At 32.3% G+C, this 23,169-nt stretch overlaps 1 protein-coding gene across 1 annotated transcript in view; it reads right to left on the reverse strand.

The window, feature by feature from the left end:
- The window catches only part of dare (NADPH:adrenodoxin oxidoreductase, mitochondrial), a 42,798-nt gene that overhangs the window by 4,049 nt on the left and 15,580 nt on the right, over window positions 1-23,169 (reverse strand). Inside the window, 6 exon segments of the mRNA XM_076453397.1 lie at window positions 2,198-2,368; window positions 3,106-3,155; window positions 3,157-3,212; window positions 6,776-6,838; window positions 8,907-9,106; window positions 11,064-11,256. Of these exon segments, the coding sequence (XP_076309512.1) occupies window positions 2,198-2,368; window positions 3,106-3,155; window positions 3,157-3,212; window positions 6,776-6,838; window positions 8,907-9,106; window positions 11,064-11,256 (733 nt within the window).

Consider the following 23,169-nt stretch of genomic DNA (forward strand, 5'->3'; position numbering starts at 1 on the left):
AGACAAAAGTTATCCTTTGCACTTTACGTACTTTACCAAACTTACATTAGTTTATTTAAGTGACTTAAAGAGAAAGAATTCTATGGAAGATGTTTGTAAACAATATAGCATGAATTTAATTTGTACTTGCATCTTGTAAAGGAACATAACATATCAGCATGTCAGCTTAATAATATACAAATTCATACTTGATGTTATTCTTGACTCTCCAGATATTAAATGTCACATTGTGTTACATGAACACAACATTCATTTTTTACCATCTTTGGTAACTTGAAAATGTTCAAAATGTTTCCTTTAGTTAGTTTCTATGCATTTTGTCAAGACCAGATGGGTCCAGAAAATTGTTAAAATATTTTTTCTAGTAGTCTGTGTTCTCTATAGAAGGTAACATCTACTCTACCTGAGGGGGTATTGCAATAGCATTGCACTTCTGTGTTTATAGAATCAATAACTGGAATGACATTTGCTGGATGACTGGATAATATCTGTATGCTATGACTGAATGACTAGTCACTTAATGATCCTATCACAAGAAAAAGGATACAAGATTTTCTGCAAGACTGAAGTATCAATATGAATATTTTGGTGAAAATTTCTCTTGAATTTAAAAAGCTGTTGATTATTTACAGTTATGATAAAGGTGGTTGTCCACTTATCTATACAAGTCCTCACATTTTTTGTATTGTGTCTGTAACAGACATTGTTTTCTTTTTTTTAAAAAAAAACATCTTCAGTCTGTTTACTTCTCATTCACTTGAGTTTTCAATTTCAAATCATTCTAAATTTTTGTTTGATCCTACCACCATTAAGCAAACTTATCTAATACTTGTGAAGAAATCAGTTCACCTGAAAATACTTCACCATTGAAATTATAAACTGTAACCACCAATTATCTTTTGCTGATACGAATCATTGGTAGAATAATAAATCGTCCGAACATTTTCAAACACTTAAACAGACATGTGGTTTGCTCAGCATGAAGATACACTTTAATCTATCACATGTCAGATACCACTTGTACAGTTATTGATAGCTGGTATTCCAAACAGTATTTTGAGAGAAAGCTTGTGAATCCAGCTCTTGTATCAAACTGAGCGAATTACATTGTTTAAAGCTCAAAATTTCTTATGGTAATTGGTGTTAAACTATTTGCAATGGGCAATTGTTTTCTTGGTAGCAAGCTGTTTAATTTTTTTCACACTATCTCCAATGTGTAGCTGGGATGTTGATTAAGTAAAAGTCCATTCTTATTTTGCTGGAATCATGTCTTTTCTTGTTTTAACAATATAGTTTTACAACACAGATATACTTTCTTTGAAACACTAATATTTTATCATTTTCATACTTTTATAGTCATAACTTTAAAATTTATCCTTTCCAGGAGGTTTACATTACAAGGATTTCAGTTGTAAACACCATCTGCAATTACAAATCATCACAAAATAAGAACTGCAATTGAGGGTCAGAGCTTTTAATTTGCATACAAGCCATAAAGATGTCTAAAGGCTTGGTTATTGGATGTACAAACTGTTACCATAAATGATGTGTAAACCTCTGTATGAGTAATATTTTCAGTATGAATATTTAGATTACAAATTTATTAACACCACATAAATTTCAAACACATGGTCACTTAGTTTTTGTTCTCCTCAGTTATTACTGTTTTACAATATTAATAAATATATTACAATTTTACTTCATACCATTACTGAAACAGCATCTCCCACAATATTAAACTTAAGTTGTACATTTCTAAACTACTGACCTAATGTTATTAGAACAAAAAAAACGAACAAAAGCAATTTTTTAAATGCATACTTATATAAGGCAACACCAAAATAAGAAAAACTAAATATTTGTCTACTTCAATTTCAATATTTAAATCTACAAAATGTACCATGACTTCAAAACTGAAACAACCCAAGTATTTCAAAGAAAAAAATTATCGTAATTCAAGGAAGGATTTAACCATTTATTTTCTAACTTTATTAATAATCTTTAAATGAAACAAACATGGTGAGAAACAACTGGGCAGAGACTTTAAGCTTAAGATGTTCCAGAAATATTTAAAAGCATATACCATATTTACTTTGAGCACGTACCTATAATTGTTGAAATCAAGAACAATTAAAGCGACACAGAATTTATAATGAGAATGAGAAACAGTTGCATTACACACTGGTAGAAATCTAACCTTTAGCTTTTAATATGTCAAGGATTAATGAGTCACCAGGAACAGGATTCATGGAAGAAAGATCCTTCTGTAAATCCTCTAACATTAGCTTTCCAGTCTCAAAGCTGCTGTTCATAGTACTAACTAGAACTCCAACAGGACCAGTCTTCACCCAGCCCGAACAGTAAAGTCCTAGAAGAAAAAAAAAAAAAAAATTGAACAGACAGAATACTTCTATCTCTTACTGATTTTTACTATACACCCATAGATAAATGTCATCATACAATTAAAGGTTTCTTATCAAGTTTTTTAAATGCTCTATTCAACTATTTGTTAAAATTATTATATCTATCCAGATTAACTTTTATTTAGAACAAAGCTCAAACTTTGAGTGTACTTTTTGCATTAAATATTTATACATGCTCCAGGTCATTTAATCTAATTCAAAAATATCAAAAAGTATTATCTCTAAAAAAAATATCAAAGAATCGTTCATAATAACTGTGTACGTTTAGTGCTCTTAGAAAGCACTGTTTGATGACAACTGGTCTTATCCCTTCACATGAATTGAATCTTGTGGTCAATTTGAAAAACAAGGTCAGATATTCTTTAAATTACTCATAGTTGATATAATAAATTAGTGCATTTGATATATTTTATAAATTTTAAGATAAAGTTTTTACATATAAATTGTTATTGGTATATTTATTTTTTAATTTCTGGTTAATTAAGTCTCTAAGCTTAATTTGGATGCCACTGATATGTTCCTGAAAATTTTTAATTTTCATTAAATCAATCATACTTGTTACTGATTCAAGAGCATTTTCAATATTATATCTGTGAGCTATTGTGGTTCATCTATAAGCAGAGATTACATATGCCAGTGATGTTAGGAAATACGAGTGAAAGTTCACGTTTGAATAACATACCTTTTTTCCCTAGAACTCTTCCACTTTGGTTGGGTATTACTCCCCTCTTTATCAAATGGAAGATTAGAATCAATGCAAACACTTTTATAGCCAATGCTTCGAAGAACCTATTAGGTCAGATTATTCTGTATTATTGAACTGAAAAACTAGGGTATATTTTCATTAAACAAAGAACAAATGAAGCAAGAATAATTTATTTTTGTCAGTAAAATATCACATGAGAACTTAAGATACTATTTAAGAACAGTTATGACTTTGTATAAACATCTACAAGTTTTACCATATTTTTTTATATATCTAACATTAAATTTAGTTTTTTTTTCCACTTTAGCAAGAAATTTTCCTACTTCTTAATATCATGGTAAATGGTCAGTACCCTAAAATATATCCAGCATTTTTTTTTAATATTCCTCACCAGATTTGTGTAACATAAAGCATAACTTAGAACTGTTGCCCAACAATTTCATTAGTTTTATTTTCTCTGCCTTACAACTCTTTACTTTTGATTACCTCTCTGGAGAGCCTGTTCCACCATTCAGTATCAAAGTTTACAAAATGTATAAAACAACAACAGGATAAGCAGTTTTACTTGTTACTAAGACTGTCTGCCGATGCCCATAATTTTAAATGACCAGTCAGAAAGAGTACTGCCAGCTAGCAGCACCCTATCAAAGTGTTGTAAAGGGATGGACGTCACTCTTATTGGCCCAAAATCAACAATACCATTTTTTAATATCTTCTGTGCATTTTACCATATAGCATTCAAAATAAAATTAAACAATTTTAATATGAATGTTTTGTTAATGAAATTACTCTTATCAAGTATGTTAGAACTTAAAGTTTAATACTGTCTAAGTTTCATTCCTTTATTTGAAAAAGAAACATTTAAAACAGTAATTAAAACTAGGTTCTTGCTGTCACGTGATCTGCTCATGGTTATGAGTCTAAACTTTACAAGATATTACACATGATAGTGTGAGACTACAATAAACATTACTGGCATAAAGGTTAAAGTTCCATCTGCCTTTCTTTAGCATCTAGAAAATTTAAGAATTTCTTGATATGGGATTTACATCCTAATATTTCTAAGCTTGAGGTCAAACACAGCTTTGACTTTTCTCTTGAGGTATGCCTAGTGCATGGCAAGTTTTTCTTGCCTCGTATGTATTAGTTTCCAAAAGAGTTAGATTGCATTTAGGAAACAAGTTTATATTTCAATTAGGTATGTATTATTTGTGTTAATAAATGTACATTTGAAAATTTTATGATTGTATACATTTAACTTGATATAGTTCGACTTGTGGAATGTTTAATCAGGACAGTGTCATTCACGTGTTCAAGCATTAGCAAGAGAATTTGTAGACAACCTTTGTCCTATAATAATTATAGAATGTCACGGAATCATGTTGGCAGGAATATACCTGCATCAAGAATAAAAGACAACTGGAAAGGAAAATTAAAAATAAACTATAAGTGAAAAGATAAAGTTGTAAAATTATGCATATGAAAAAAATAAAATAATATTCCTGAAACATTTATAAGGTTCATACATATTTCAATTTATTAACTTTAATCATTTCAATACACTGTAGATTGATGATAATACCTAGAGTTAATGATATAGTAGAGAAAACGAAAAAAAAATATAAACATTTACTCTTAAAAAATTTGATATTTATTTAGGAGGTTCTATAGATTATGCAAATGATATGTGAAACTGTAAGATAAAAAACAGTATTTGTATGTTCAAAACGAAAATCATATTACCTGTGAACTATTCAGGGTCTGAGTGCAAATAACTACATTAAATAACAAATGTTTTATTACATATAATAGAAAAAATCAAAACTAAATGTCATTTTTTTTCTAAAAACTACTTAATCTTAGGTTTATTCAAGATAAAGTTAAAACTATTTCATCAATCACGGAATTAAAGAGTGAAGGTGTATTTTGTGGTATCACACACAAACTCAAACCAATTCTGAAATTCAAAGCTCTACTACAAACTCAACCTATCTCACTAACCTTTTCATTTACATTCATTTTAATTTGACATCTTTACAATTTGTATTCTTTTGAAAGAACTGGTACTGGTAGTTTCAACCTGAATGGCTTTAAGCAACACATAAGCTAAATGGACAGGTCAGAGATCTTTAAGATTCAACTACAGCTACAGTCATTTTGAGCTACTGACAAGAAGGAAGGCATCCTGTTCAACGATGTCCATATAAAAAATGTCTGTCTTTGAATTTATATTATTAATGAAACTTACTTTTGTGATGCACCCACAGATGTTCAGTTGTTTCACAGTGCAAACCTTAGAACTTTTGTCGCTCAGGATATTAGGCCACTTTCTGTTATTACTGACTTTGTTTTTTTAAGGAGGAAATTCTTAGGTCTTATAAACATTACATAAATAATTTCAGTAACTTTATTTGAATTGATTGGATGTGTTGCTTGAAACAAATAAATAGGATAAAACACGAATTATCACAAACATATGACTTAAAATTAATTTTTACGCTAAAACTGACTCAAACTTAGCTTTGATGAACAAAAACAAGACAGACTAAATGTCTATTGCTTTAACAATATTTATTCATAGGAAAAAGATGTATTATATTAGAAGTTAAGAGCAAGTTCAACTTATTATGTTTCTTATAATAGTAACAGCAGCAGTAGTAGTATTGACCTAGCAGGTTGAGATTTCATTAAGTTATTTCTATCTAAAGTAATAAATAAAACGTGTTACCTTTCCATGACTGCTCACAAAAGTGATTTTCAACATGAGAGTTCATGTTTAAATTCTGATTTCATGTGTAAAGTTTACAACTACCAGTTAAGTCTGATGCAGTTCAAACCCATCAATCACTATGTGGGACTTTTATTCCAACAGATACATATTTTATCATTCTCACAATAATGCTTGTAGCCCAGGCTATTTGTCTTCCTTCTAAGTTTGGTACGTTGTTTTTGGCTTAATTATATCAAATGTAATTACTTATCAAAGATAGGAAGATGACATTGTGCTGAGCACAGTTTTCTTTGTTATATCAAAATAATTCTTCTTTCTCACACATACACATGCATCCAAATATATCCAGTTTCTAGCAAAAACTTTGTGTTGAATTTCCTGCATAGGTACCTGTTACACAAGATTACAACAATGAACTAGCAATTCCACATTAGCTTGTCAAAAACCTGTATATATTTCACACAGTCGAAAGATCATTTCCTTTCTATACATTTAAATGTTCTGCTTTCATTTTTCTGTTAAAAGAAGTGTTTTGAAGAATGTTCTTATAAATAATTGTTTTAACTTACAAATAGTTAGAAATGTGACATAAAAAGCAGTTTTATAGTAAGAAGTATTTAGTTTACCAACATAAAAACCATTTGATTCATTGTAGAGAATCATTTATAGATGACAACCCACTATAAGTTGAAATGTTACTGTTTGTTACTGCTACTATAACAGTGAGCAGAAAATCACTTCTTACTATGGGATCAAAACATGGTTTGCTTTTTCATAGAAATAAAACAGATTTTTCTGACTTTTTTTATATCATTTAATTATTTGTTAAAATCATCAATTCACATTTAGAAGTGAATCTTTCAAAACACAGAAAATTCACACATAACAAAACATAATACTATGGCTACATCTTACCAGGCCACATTCTATATTCTCTTTTTCATCAGTCAGTACAGCTTTAACATTCACTCCAGTACCCTACAAGGAAAACCAAACATATTACAAATAGAATTTTTTTATGACAGTCAGTCATCAACAGAAACACGTTTAAGTAATGAGTTAAAATTAGTTAACTTAAATCATAATATGAGCCTTGAATAACCAATTAAACATGCCCTTTCAGCCAGGGGGAAGTTATAATGTGATGGTTAATTCCACTATTCTTTGGTAAAAGGGTAGCCCAAGAGTGATGATGACTGTCTGCCTTCTCTCTAGTCTTACACTGCTAAATTATGAAAGGCTAGTGCAGATAGCCCTCACGTAGTTTTGAAAAATTCAAAAACAAACACACCATAATAATATTTCTAACAAATCACGTAAAAATTTTTTAATAAATTACCCTTCAACAATATGCATATATAGATGTGATGCAAAATGGATTTCATAAAATGTTTGTATTAATACAGGATCTTTTCCTTAACCAGAATTGGAAAACCAAAAATCCACAATTTTTCAAATTTGAGTTAAACTTAAATAGGATGTAGTGTACAATGAGATATGAAAATTACATCTTACACTTTCCAAATCAAACAAAAAATGCACATTTTGACAAGGTAAAGCATCTTTAGAAGTTCCACAGTTAACAACAGTATCCAACAGGCCTACAGTGTGAGCCGAGTTCTTTGAACACAGTTACACCCGTTTTTCAGAATAAAGTCCAATGGATCTCCTACAGATAGTCTGAAGTCCCACTGATGCCAACTGGAACTTTTATAGTCTTTGGCATGACATTATTAATTATCATTCTTCCCTACATGAGTAAGGTTGCCAGATGTTCAGCTTTCAACCTGTATGGCTGCTGTAGATACCATCAAAATGTCCTTTTAAGCTCTTGTTGAGACAAACCCATCTATCAAGCCCTAAAGATTTCATAGCTCCTGACTAAAGTAAGCTATATTTGTTTACAGCAGGTTCAAAACTTTCAAATTATATGTACAACATCTCCAAGAGGCAATTACTGTAAATTTTAATTCCTTGTCCTGCCACACAAAAAATATACTACTTTGCTTTTGGTTAACACTAAAATTTTTTTCTAATCTTTATGCAGATGTATCTACACAAATAAAGTTAATTATGCATACTTATTTTGTCAGTAGTATTTGAATGTACTATTCTTTTCAATGACAAAAAAAAGATACTAATCCTTATTAACTTTAAGATTACTTGTAGTGGGTATATGTGGACCACACTGGATTTTTAAGTATATTTTTTGAACTATTTATACACCAAGTTACCGATATATTCATGAATTTCTTGATACAAGGTCCTTGGATTAAATATTTTTATTTAAATGTATATTAAGGAAAATACTTTTAATATTGCTGTTATTTCTCCCAAATACTGCTGGAATTTCTTATATTTTTATATAAAAAAATATTACATTACTCCCTTAAAAATAACAAGAGAAATATTACTTAATATGATAAGTGTTGACACCAATAGTAGTGAATGGTGTCACACACACACACACTCAGTAATTTCAGGTTAATAAGGTATTTATCATTTAACCTAAACAAAAAATGATAAAAAATGCATTCAGGATAATTAAGAAAAAGTGTTTAGTTAATTTTTTAAATCTTTTTTGCATCTTGGAAATGTTTCTTTCTACCAACAAAATTTTATTGATATTAACTATGTACAAAATAATAACAATATAATGAAACAAATAATTGCCTCTTGGAGATACTGCATACACCATTTGAAAGTTTGGAACCTGCTGTAACCAAATGTAACTTATTTTAGTTGGGAATCATGCCATAGTAAGAACAAATAGAATAATATCCACATACATTGTGCTGTTCTTATACCAAGTACCAAGTACAAACAGCAACATTTTTATGTTCAGTCACATGCAAAATAACAAGTTTTAAAATACACAAAATTATGGTCACACAAATATTTCTATTTATTTCACAGTGTATTATCTAATTTGTTTTCAAAAACAACAAAATTTTAAAAGCTTAAAACATGCTGATTTTATGGTGCAGTATAAGTTAGTGTCCATTAAATAAGGCTAGATTCAATAATCTACCAATTTAGTAAATACCTCTAACATGTTAATTCCAAGGACCATTTTTCCTACGCTGTTGCTTTCACTACCAGGAAGGATTTCAAGAGGACTTCTGCAAAATTTTAACATCCATTCTTTGGTAACTTCCTTACATTGGGCGATCTTATCATCAGTTGGTTGTACCGATGCAGTTTTAATCATTAGCTCTGTTAAACGTTTTCGAGGCCGAGGAAAAGCTTCAAAAGAATTGGAAGAAAGTTTATATTTGATAATAGATACCATAAATACATGCTAGGCACGTGATAATCTGGTAAAGTTAATAATATTTAGTTTATATTTGATACTAGATACCATAAATACATGCTAGGCACATGATAATCTGGTAAAGTTAATAATATTTAGTTTATATTTGATACTAGATACCATAAATACATGCTAGGCACATGATAATCTGGTAAAGTTAATAATATTTAGTTTATATTTGATACTAGATACCATAAATACATGCTAGGCACATGATAATCTGGTAAAGTTAATAATATTTAGTTTATATTTGATACTAGATACCATAAATACATGCTAGGCACATGATAATCTGGTAAAGTTAATAATATTTAGTTTATATTTGATACTAGATACCATAAATACATGCTAGGCACGTGATAATCTGGTAAAGTTAATAATATTTAGTTTATATTTGATACTAGATACCATAAATACATGCTAGGCACGTGATAATCTGGTAAAGTTAATAATATTTAGTTTATATTTGATACTAGATACCATAAATACATGCTAGGCACGTGATAATCTGGTAAATTTAATAATATTTAGTTTATATTTGATACTAGATACCATAAATACATGCTAGGCACGTGATAATCTGGTAAATTTAATAATATTTAGTTTATATTTGATACTAGATACCATAAATACATGCTAGGCACGTGATAATCTGGTAAAGTTAATAATATTTAGTTTATATTTGATACTAGATACCATAAATACATGCTAGGCACATGATAATCTGGTAAATTTAATAATATTTAGTTTATATTTGATACTAGATACCATAAATACATGCTAGGCACATGATAATCTGGTAAAGTTAATAATATTTAGTTTATATTTGATACTAGATACCATAAATACATGCTAGGCATGTGATAATCTGGTAAAGTTAATAATATTTAGTTTATATTTGATACTAGATACCATAAATACATGCTAGGCACGTGATAATCTGGTAAATTTAATAATATTTAGTTTATATTTGATACTAGATACCATAAATACATGCTAGGCACGTGATAATCTGGTAAATTTAATAATATTTAGTTTATATTTGATACTAGATACCATAAATACATGCTAGGCACGTGATAATCTGGTAAAGTTAATAATATTTAGTTTATATTTGATACTAGATACCATAAATACATGCTAGGCACATGATAATCTGGTAAATTTAATAATATTTAGTTTATATTTGATACTAGATACCATAAATACATGCTAGGCACATGATAATCTGGTAAAGTTAATAATATTTAGTTTATATTTGATACTAGATACCATAAATACATGCTAGGCACATGATAATCTGGTAAAGTTAATAATATTTAGTTTATATTTGATACTAGATATCATAAATACATGCTAGGCACATGATAATCTGGTCAAGTTAATAATATTTAGTTTATATTTGATACTAGATACCATAAATACATGCTAGGCACATAATAATCTGGTAAAGTTAATAATATTTAGTTTATATTTGATACTAGATACCATAAATACATGCTAGGCACATGATAATCTGGTAAATTTAATAATGTTTGGTTTCAAATAATTAATGTTTATCAAATTAATATTTCTGGTTGTGATTTTAATAAATGTATAGATTATAGTAGATTAAATAACAAAGTATCCATCAAAATGACCCTGGTAATGACCAATATTTAACTTGTGTTTTGAGATATATAGTGTATTTGAAAATGTATTTTCTGTAATGGGAAAAACATCATGACTACTGTGGAAGATTTATTTCCTACACAACACCAGTAAATAGAAATAACCTGAAAAAGTTTATAAATACTAAGATCTGCCCTCATTAAAAGAAACAAAATATTACTTTTTTTCTTCTTCCTTCTGAGTACATTTAACAAACTTAGTTATTAACCTCAAGCTTACTTGATGCTACCTCTGCAAGAGAGCTAAAATCACTCTTCTCAAATACTGCTCTACAACCAGGTAAATTAATCATTTCTCGGAGCTCTTTGATAGTAAAGGCTACTTGAAGCGGTCCTCTGCGTCCAACTATAACCACTCTTTTCACTTTGTTTTTCATTAAAGCTTCTAAAGCTTTTTCAGTTATGTCAGTCTCCTAATGATAATAATAGTAATAGAAAAAAGAAACTAAGTTACAGTTAACACACTGATACTTAAATAATGTGAATTGCTTTATCTTTTTAACACAAAAAAATGAGATTCATTTAATCTTTTGAATTATTAATCATGCCTCAAAATGAACCAACGACTTTACACGACTACCAGGACAACAAGGCTGAGATTATGTTGCCTATGTATTTTGTATCCCACTTAGAATACTTACCATAATTGCATGAAATTTGTTGCATGTTTTCTACTTTGTGATTAAAAAATAATCATTTTCTGATTTAATATTTGTATCAAATTACAGCTTATGAACCTCATAAAATTTCGTTTTGAAATGTCTATTTTTTAAAACATTAAAACTAATTTCTTAGTTAATATATGTGGGGAATATACTTTTATTGATCAAAAATGTTATATTTTATACATCCGTTTGTGTCTTACTCATCTTGCAGTTAGGGTACACACACAAAAAAGCATAAAATATTGATTAACAGTAAAAGCACTGACCAGTATAAGCAAAGTCAATTTCTATCTAATAATTATATATATGTTTCTTTTACTTCTTTGAGTAATAATAATTTTACTAATGCAAGCTTTTCTGTTATCTGAACAGTTTACTGTTAGAGGACTCCTGGCTCACCATATTAACTAACCTTAAATATTCTTACCTTACGTTTTCTCATAAGAAAATATTCCTGCAGGTTTACAACAGATACAATACAAAGATAATCACTTACAACAGATACAAAGATAATCACAAATGCAAACATAGTCAAAATAACCTAAAAAAGAAATCCAAGGTTTGTGGCTTGTTCCTAAGTTTTGTAAACTTCACATTAGAATTTGTTTTCCACTATGGAAAGTTTCACTAGCCATTTCTTGAGAGATCATATGTTACTATTTACCCAAAAGTTATCTTCATTATGATGATGTGGATAAACATTTTCTATCCAATAATGTTTAGCTACTGGTTTATTTTATTTTGAAAGCAGACATTTAGTAATAACTGTCCAACCAACCTGTTTTGGTATCATAATATCTTCTAAAAACAAGATTATTGAAATAGTTATTTAGAGTAAATGAACATTATGTTTTGGTTTGGTTTGAATTTCGCATAAAGCTACACGAGGGCTATTTGCACTAGCCATCCCTAATTTAGTAGTGTAAGAGTGGCCAACTCTTGAGCTACTCTTTTACCAACAAATAGTGGGACTGACAGTCTCATTATAACACTTCCATGGATGAAAGGGTGATCATGTTTGATATGACAGAAATTCGAACCAGAGATATTAAGATTACAAGTTGAGTGCCTTTACCACTTGGCCATGCCAGGGCGACCATCATGTAAAGAACAATACTGGGATAAGTATTTGTAAATATAACCTTGTACTTTAGAATGGGAAGAAAATTAAAAAAGAAACACATAAGGAAGAAAAATACCTGAAAATATCTGAAATTGATAATAATCAAAGTTCAAACTTTTTTTTTTCTAGACAAGACACTTTTCACTGATAACCCTCAATTTTTATCCTTCTCTAAGTGGAAATATTTAACAAAATTACAATAAACTTAAGACAAACTTACTAAATAGTAACTAATACAATGCGATTTATCAGTGACCTACTGCCTGACCTACTACTGTGGTGTCATGTTAGGCTATGTAATATTTTTCTTAGGAGTATCCTGATCAAAATCAATTGATGTTTAATGAAATTTATAAAATAAATTACATTATTTATGTGCACCATTTGTAAATAATGTTATTCAATAAATAAAGATTTAACCCTTCAAAATATTTTGCAATTCCTTACTGTATTATTTAAACTTAGTAAGGCTTACCTGATCTTCTTTAGAAGAAAGTTACTGTAGCTTTCACACAAATACAAGTTAATAGGAAAAAAAACATTTTCAGGAACAAACAATACCATCTAAACAAACTACAAACCCCATATCTAAGGTTTTTCTTAAGACTTCCTAACTTCTCAATATTCTGTTGTTCTTCTCTACATGAATTAGATCTTTCATTTTCACACAAAACCGTAAATTAATTATCATGCCACTTTATTCATTCTACATAGACAAAATAGCTTACAATATGTTCTGTCAAATGGTATTCAAATTTTGCCTGTAGCTAGTTCTTAAGTTTAACTTCATAAGTTGTTATACTCACAAGCTGCAAGGCCATGAAAAGGAGGAAACACCATTTTGATCTAGTTTTTATCATTATAAGTCTTCTCACTGCTAAGCCACTGTGGGCATAGAACAGAGACAATATCTAAAATAATGTAATTACCATCTTCCTTTACAATGCAGTATCCCAAAGTCCCTATTTAATAAATTTGAACAATCATTACCAAATACATATACAAGGGAGATAAATCTCTATCTCATACTGACTTGAATAAGTTTTTTTTACAACCCCTTAAATTCAGTATGGCCTTACTCCAAGAAAGAATAACAAAGAAACAAGATAAAGCAAGTACAAATCTTACAGTTCACTTACTGCGACATGTAACGCTAATCTAAGTAAGAGAATTAGCACAAATATACAACCTTTTCACATCCAGTTTCAAAGAATGTCATTAACCTTTTCACTGATAGCAGGCCAAAGATCACAGGCCATGACATTTTAGTTATTTTATTAAATAGCTTTACTATTATTTATGTCAAAGAAATTGACATCAAACTGTAGTTTATAATTCAGAGTTTTATTTTACATGTTTTCTTAATTTAAAAGGAAAAAAGCCAAATACTACTTTTTGTGTGTCATATAGTACTTCCTCTTGTGTAATTGCTCCATTCATTATGCCTACCACACAACATATGCAATAGTTAACAAATTAGAAACTCAAACTGGAAATGTTGACAAGTTATAATAATAATAAAAAAAGCCTCCTACCTCTCTGATCTGCTGAGATAAATATATTTTGTTCATCTAATAGTTTGGTTCCTCCAACTCTTTTGTTACAGAAACCTCTTATCTAATCCAATCTACTTTTATTTTTATAAGAGCTTATAACCAACACAAAGTTTCTTGTGGATGTAAATCTTATATCCATTTGTAAACAGCTTGAAGAAAATTGTACTTTCACCAAAACTGTTGAAATGTGACGACAAAGTTGTTGCTCTGAAGAGAAATCAGAGTTTTAAAAAGTCTTACAAGTTTTGTTTAGACACTGAAAATAAACTACAGATGTCTTGTATGCCCTATATAGTAAGTTCATAATTTTTCTAATATGGATATTTAAAACACCTTCCAAATGGAGGGTGTTAAAAGAGGCTCACGATGAGGTTCAGGATGTGCGACACTCAAGCACAAAGTCTCATAACCACAGTAAGTACTAGAAATTGTATTTTTTATGTGCATTTTCTCTACACTTATACTGTTCAAGAAAACAAAAAACAAATTTAAGCATTTACTAATATATGTCTAAATACATAGTTAATGAATAGTAGTTGACATTTCACAAAATACTGGTTTTATAATCAGAGGTTTGTTCTCAGACTTTGTAGAAGCTTATAGTTATGCCTACTGAATTTCTATCATTTTTCTAATTATCTAAAATGGGGTAAAATCAAACCAAATTATACAATGGCAGCTAGGAAACCTAAAAAAGGTTTATTCATAACACTTCAGAAAGATGCACAAAGAGTATATATCTGTCAGATGAACAATGCACATACACATTGCATGAAATAAGTTGTTCACATTTTAACATAGCAAAGTCTACATAAATATTGACACATAATAAAAGAAACTACCAGAATGAAAGAGCAAGAAAAAACCTAATGTGAAAAACTGTATCAATGTAATGCACATTTACACACATATTTCACTATGAACATATACATTGTAAACTGATTTTGACATATTAAAGGGAGAATCACACTGTACAAATAACAAAGAAGATTTTACAAAATATTTCAATCAAAATTCACTGTAAAAGTGAACACTGTTATAACTTGAAATACAAACAGTAAAATATTAAGTGAAAAACAAATTTGTAAAAAAAATTAACTTATGTGAAGAGTAACATTACTGTAATACTCTTCAAAATGTTAAATACACAGAAATTCATTACACAGTTTATATTTTGTTGTTACTTTATATTCAGTGAGGTACAGCCTGCATGTCTTCCTGTGACTTCTATCAAAAGTCAGTTGTTTGACATTTGTGGTGCAAAGCAACCAAGCTATCTGCACCAAACATGCAGTGGAAAAAGTAAAATTATGAAAATACATGAAATCATGTTAAAACAAAAAGTCCAATTTTTGAATTAAAAACTCAAAGAGAGTTAAAAAGACCAATGGCCCCTAAAAATTTAAAAACACAACTGAAGTGTACAGTATCATCATCACCAATGACACTGTCCAATGTCAAGGGTGAACCCATGATATAAAAGTATGTCTATCTGAAATGGTGCCATCAGCTATTGTGACTTAAGCATCACACAGATCACACACACTGGTGCATCAGTTCCAGATAAAAGAAAACAATGAATTAAAAAACTGTGACCAATGCATAGCCTAACCAGGACAACTCCCTCCTTTTGATCCTTACAGAAGCAAAATGGCCAAGGAGCAATAGAAGATGTGATCTAGAAAAGGTTGTTATCACACTGCTCACTCCAAGTTGACTGCCAAGTGGTGCAGAGGCAAGTCTTAAATACAGAAATGGGGACATGTCAAGCCTTGATAGCAGCAGAGCAAACAGACTTAGCTGCAATGTCAGCAACCTCATTCATATTAATACCAATGTTGCCTGGTATCCAGAAAAACTGGATAGAAGTAGATGACAGAGAGAAATGGGCCAGTCGGTTTTGAATATCGACAAGAATAGGGTGAGAACTAATGTGAAGTGATTCCAGGACCAGTAGATAGCTAAACGAGTCAGTATAAGTAGGACAATTTGTGTATTGCATTGCTTCTATGCAATCCAGGGCAACAGAAATGACATACATTTTGGCAGTGAACACAGAAACTGTAGAGGAAATTCTAAGTGCAACCACCAAACCACAACAAACTATGCCAAATCCCACAGAGTCACCTGATTTTGAGCCATCTATATAAATGGAAATGGAAGGATGGTTCAAAAGATGTTTGGCAAATAAAAGACAATACTTCCAGTTTGGAGTATCCACCTTCTTTAGATGACTCAACGAAGGTCACATTTAGGGATGGTAATACAGTTGTGTTATCCAAGGACAGATCCAATTCTTCCAACTGCATATGGATATGATAGCCAAAAGGAACAATGACAGACTGTATTCTGAAAAAGCATGGCCTACTGAGGAAGAAAAACACAACCCCAGATGGGATGCTATGCTAAAGATTAAAGTTTTGAAGTATACAGTGAAGAGAGCTGCAAACAGCAGAGGTGTAGAGGAGGTTCATAAGACTCAGTGTACAAACTCTGTAGAAGAGAAGTGCAGAAGGCCCCTGATAATGAACAGGATCAAACATTTTCAAATCCGAGGTCTTGGCAGAGCCACAGACCAGTTTCAATCGAATGAGGGCATAATAGATTTTTAGCATAGAACATCAATCTACTCCCTAAGAGGTGGAAGAGAGGACATGAAGGATGTTCAGTGCCCTTGTACACTTGACACATAGCTGCTTGATGTGTGGAATGAAGATCAGTTTAAGGTAAAAGATAAGCACCAAGAACTTTGTCTGAGGGTCCATAGGAAGCATAACTTCTCCGAGACAAAGCTTGAGATCAGGGTGAATACCCCATTAACAACAGAAGTGCATGCAAATGGTTTTAGAGTAAGAAAAGGTAAAACTGTTTGCTGCGATCCACTTTAGTAAACAGTTGAAGACAGTCTATAACTGCTGTTCAAAAATCCTCATGCTCTATGATTGACACCAAAAGTGGAAATTGTCAATCTAAAGACCATTTGCAACTGTAGGTATAGATGTTCACTGATGGCATTAATCTTTGTAATGAAAAGTGTGACACAGCCCTGAGGGACTCCAAGTTCCTGTGGAAAAGAATGGGAAAGTGTCGAACCCAGAAGGACTTGAAATTACCAGTTCATTAAAAAATGTTTAATAAAAATGGACAAATGGCTATGCAACCCATACGAGTGGAGATCTTACAGGATTCCATACCTCCTTGTAGTATAATAAGCTTTATCAAGGTAAAAATTAAAAAAATACAGAAACAAGGTGTCGCTTGAGAAAGGCTTCGCTGACTGATATTTCTAATCAAATAAGGTGGTCCAGGGTAGAGCACTGTCATCAGAACCCACACTGGGTGGACAAGAAGAGGTTGTTTGATTCAAGGAACCAAACAAAATGAGCATTCACCATCCTCTTTATGATCTTACAGAGACAGCTTGTCAAAGCAATTAAACCATAGTTTGAAGGAATTTTGGGATCCTTCCCAGGTTGAAGAAAAGTGAGGGCAATAACATGGCACCAAGCAACAGGAAAATCATTCTCCTGCTAGATCCAGTTAAAAACAACCAGAAGAATAGCAAGAGGCAGGAGAGAGATGGCACAGCATCTAGAAGTGAATATCATCAGGATCCAACTGATTTACTGCCAGATTGATGAAGATCAAGGCTTGAGTTCCACCAGCATAAAAGGGGCAATTATAGGCATAGAGATTATCAACTTGAAAGGAAAGATGTTATTGCTCTGCCTGTCTCTTGATGGCTAAGAAGGTGAGGGATGAAGTAAAAGTGCTAGATACATGAGAAAAGCTTTGGCCAAGAATGTCAGCTTTGAACATCAGCAACTCCCTGGCCACCAGAAAGCAAGATCAAAAGGAGGATAGAAGTATACTATTCACTAACCTTTCAAATCTTGTCTCATGTGATTTTGCAACTGATTGTAGAAGAGATGCTAGATGCTAATCCAAGATTCCTTCTGGCTTTGATGTCTGACCTGCTGAGCACATGCACAGGCCTGCTGAAAAGTAATGCAGTTTAAAAGCATGGGATACCTACAAAAGATATCCAGACCCGTATTTGAGCCTTCCGTACCAGGTGGCAGGCAGGATTCCATTATTGACAAGGATACTGTGGAAAACATGTCAAGGTTTTGAAATACACTGAGCAGGTGCCTGAACAATACAGTCAGTCACTGCTGCCACACAGTTGTCTGTTGGTGGCTTACAGATAATGGCAGGATCAAGTTCCGAAAGTGCAGTGAAAGAGGGACAGTTGTCTTGGTCCAACTTCCAAAGTACACAGGTCAGGTGGCATTGACCTCAGCCAGTCTCTCTCAAAATGATAGGAAAATGATCACTGCCCAGTGGGTTACCTGTCAACCCTCCAAGAGAAAAATGAAATGGTAGCAGCTAGAAATCAATAGCAGAAAAGACTGACTAGGTGCATGAAAATAAATAATAAGAACCAGTATTGAAGAGAGAAATGTTGTGATCCAAGAGCGTATGATCTATAGAACCCCTCAAATCAATATCTGCACCTCCCCAGAGGGGATTATGTCCATTAAATTACCCCAAGATCAAAAAGGGATACTAACTGCTAAGTGATGGCATCAAAGCCTCACTGATCATAGAACTCTTCAGGAGCCAGGTAGAGAGAACAAATAGTGATGGCATGACTCAAGAAAATATGGATGGCTACAGCTTCCAAGGGTGTATCAAGTGGCAAAGACAAGATGGGCACATGCTGATTGACCAGCAGTCCTATCCTCCATGCACTTGTCCATCACACAACCTGTCTTTTCTGTACAAAGTAAACTATTAAAGGATAACTGCATCAGCAAGTTTCAAAAACATTTCCTGTAAAGAGAAATACACAGGATGGTAAGAATCAATCTAATCCTTAATGTAATCTATATTCAAACAAAAACCCCAACAGTTCCACTGTATCAAAGTGGCCATTTTTATTTATGTGGAAGAGAGTAAAGTGGGGTGGGCCCTCTGTTTTTGACCACATTTTTTCTTTACTAGACAGAGTTATATCAATCTCCACGGTTCCTGCCCACATCGAGTAGGCAGGTCTCTGTCTATGAACAGATTCCAGCAACTGAGGGCGTGAACGAACAATCATTTTGCATCTTGGGGCTGCAGGAGAGGATGAACCTGACAAAATGCCTGAACCCAAAACCTAAGGAAGTGGACCCAGGCAGTTACTGGAAGAAGTGGAGGGGACAGAGATGGATGGAGATGTACATTGGTTGACTCTTTTAACCATGGAGGACAAAAAACTCTTCAGATAATTTGGAAATGACTCTGCTGGAGGCACAGAGAATTCTGTTTGCACTCTCACTGTAGTAGACCAATGGAGTGCAGCAGCACATGTCTGAGATGGAGCAGGGAACAATAACTTCCAAGCCTCTGGATAGGAGATATTTATAGTTTTCAAGCATTTCACCTCTTTCTCCTCCACCCACTTAAGGCAAGAAATAGAGCAAGAGGGGTATGAGCCACTACAGTTAACATCGTGTGGATTCAGTTCACACTTGTAGGTATGGTCTTTGCCACCACAATGAGCATGTGTTAAAGAACCACAACACCTAACAGTGACTGAACCACTAACACTGGAAACATCCAAGAGGATTGGGAATGTATGGCCATACCTTACAGTCCAGATAACCTGCTTTCACTATGGCAGAAGGACATGGTGATGTAAATGTCAATATCAGAACATTAGTAGACATCATAATTCAGTCCTTGCTTGTAAAGACTCAGTGCATGACAGAAATGCCTTGGATAGACAAAGTAGGATCTCAGACTCAGTAATGTTTTTAAGTCCCTCTCAACTATAACTCCTCTTGAAGAATTCAAAGTTGGGTGGAGAGTAACCTCAATGGATATATTGCCAATGGCCTTTGATTTCAAAAGGAATTGGTATTTTGTGGCAAAGATGTTTCCACCAAAACGTCTCCAGAGCATAACTTCTTTATTGACTTGGGGGAGCAAGCAAGCTCCTCTAATCTCTTTTGAACAAAAAGGGAGCCCTAAGGATTTCTCAAATGAGAAGTGCATAATTAGAAATATAGGTGCAAAATCTGATTGTGGTAGTGACTGTACAATAGAGTCATCCATACATGGTCGTTTACCAATAGTCCGTTTTTTCATTTTTTTCATTTGTATTTTTTTTAATAGGGGCCATCCATAATAAAGGCAATAGATTTCAGTATCCCACCCACCATGGAACCCTACAAGGTGACACACTATAATATCAAACAAGGGCATTGCAGCAATGCCAGAGTTTCATGAGCACCAGCATCAGACACAATGTCCATAACATTGGTACTCAGTTGATCCTAACCCAAGTGGACCAGCTGACTAGCTCTGGAAGGGGGGCTCCTCAAGGTTGCCCATCTACAAGAATTCAAGGCCAAAGTGGTGTGTTAGGGTTATACCCCTCAACCACTAGGATTCCCTTCAAGGGTCACCATGCACAGCAAACATGTGGGTAAATGTTTAGATCCCAGAGTAGGTAAAACTGAGAGTTCAGAAATTTCTCTGAAGTAGCTAATCAATAAAAAATGTGACCAGGTCCATTCTAAAGGCCTTCTGGGATAATGTCAGTTGACTGGTCTTTTTAAACAGAATGTAAGCATTTACAACTGTCAAGTTCAATAATCAAAAGAACAGGGTTTTTTAAAATAATAGTTAACTATCCTTTGTTCAACAGAATAGTAATTTAAATGTTGGTCATTCACATCCACCCCTCCCATAAATCCATAATTAGATGAGGTTTTGTACCCTCCCTTTGCCACAATTGTCATAGTATTATAAAGTTGAAAGTGTATAGGTGTCTCATTTGTCAGTTCACTTCACAGCTGTTGAAGTTTCACATTACAAAAAAAAAGTTCTTCCCTTCTCTGCAAATTTGTATAAACCAGTTGTTTTGGTAAATGCATTATCTTTCATGCACATCCCACAATCAGTAGTTTTTCAAATAAATGAGAGGAAGTGTAAATGTTGTCCATGAAAACCAAGTACTCTAATCTGTTGTACTTGTCCATCAGTTCCATCACAACAGTGTCTGTTAAGTCTACAGATGGTATTTGTCCCTCTTTACCTTGTGTAGCTTTTAAACTTCATGTAGTATCCACTCACAACCTCTGTCAGAACCCACAACTTGATATCCTACTTGACAGGTTTCTTCAATCGATACTGAAGGAAATCAATTCCACATTTTGTTTCCAACATCTGTTCATAGTTAGTTCTCTATTACAAGGGTAGCTGGAAACAAAAAAAAAATGTAATAGATGGTCTATGATAGTCTGACTTTAAAATATTCATCATAGTTAGAGTCAGTTCTAGGAAGAACATTAGTTTTGTAAAAGAAACATGAGTGTGAATAGCTAAAAACCTGTCCCTAGAGAAGATGTTGGTAAACCAAGGATTTCTGAAAGTGAGATAGGTACACTAATAACCAGAAAATGAAGAACAGAACTTTAGTCGCATTGTTATAGTTAAACCTAAATATGCTAAGATTTTGTAAAGTGTAATATCAGTCCATCTTACTTTTTCTTTTTGTGAGCAGTCCACTTTTTTGCCATGCCTGTCTGTGATTTGCATACTGAATTCTTTCATTAACAATTTAAGTTTCTACAATAAATAAAAGTTTAGAGAAGTTAACACTTTTATTTAAAGAGGTGACACATCTTGACATGGGTTCACCTCCATTAAATGGAGGTATGTTTATTTACTACTCCTTGGCAATCTGTTTCCAAGTCCAGGTATCATTGCATTTCCACACTCTTACTAGCTTTGCTTATATTTTTATGTTGTTGGTGTGGTGTTGCTTTCTAGAGGTACTTGGCCTAGGTGATTCTAGTACATCTTCAGTTGATGTTGATATTACACTTAGTTATTGACATGTCCATAAGACAGAATCAAGAAAAGCTGGTTTGAGTTGAGGTCACCTTCTTTTGTACACAGATTATATCAGAGGCAAAGCAACTGAAGCATCAGCTTCCTTAACTGCCAATTCCCCTAACATATTACTTCATACATCACGACAGAAACATACATTCAGTAAAAACTGCATCTTCTCCTCAATGAGCATTTTTCCTCAACTCCTTCAATTTAGCTTTTAGTTCTCTTTTACCTTTCATTTGTAGAAGAAAAACAATAACATATATATCACATAACTTCTTTATTGGTTACCATTACATATGTAACACATTCTTTGTTGTATAATATTACTTGTATTATGCGATGCTTATAAGTTCTTTACATACATATTTCAGAAACGGTACATTTTATACTAAAATACAGAAATAGTTACAATGGATTTCAGTTAACAACTGTTACTAAAACTACTGAATGTAGATTTCAGATGTATATCATAATTACTTACTTCTAGGTAAAGATCAGTAGCAATGGATATGTTTCCAGCAGAATGTATTCACTTTGTAACAACTTGTCTTTGTCTTCCAACAAAGTATAGTGAAATAGCCAAAGTCAGTGCACTTGATTACATTTGAGTGTTTGTGAAACAATAACAAAATTTGAAACTGAAATATTTATTGGTTGACGATTAAGTTTGCTCAAAGAGAAGTAAGGTTTCACAGGTGTGTGCACCCCTAAGATCTTTGTGCATCTATACAGCACACTGCTCAATTTCTAGTGTCCCAGAAGAATTACCAACATTCAAAGAATTATGATGTTTATTGTTTTGGCACCAAATCACATGATAAACGTTATAACAGATTCAAAGTACAGTCATTTTACTCGGGAGAATTATTGTCATAAACTCTTTAGGATACACACCTAAGTCAATAAATTTCACATCCTGTTGTCAACATAAATATTTTCACCAATTCTAAGTGCAGTGTGATTATTGAGGTTAAATTTTCTAGTAAACACTGCAAGATATATAATACAATACATTACACATCCTGTTCTTGAAACAGGGGTCAAAGTGGCTATGCCTTTGCACATACTTTGTTGTTTTTGAAGGTA

The sequence above is a fragment of the Tachypleus tridentatus genome, chromosome 9 (genome assembly GCF_004210375.1).
Source record: "Tachypleus tridentatus isolate NWPU-2018 chromosome 9, ASM421037v1, whole genome shotgun sequence".
Lineage (NCBI taxonomy): Eukaryota > Metazoa > Arthropoda > Merostomata > Xiphosura > Limulidae > Tachypleus > Tachypleus tridentatus.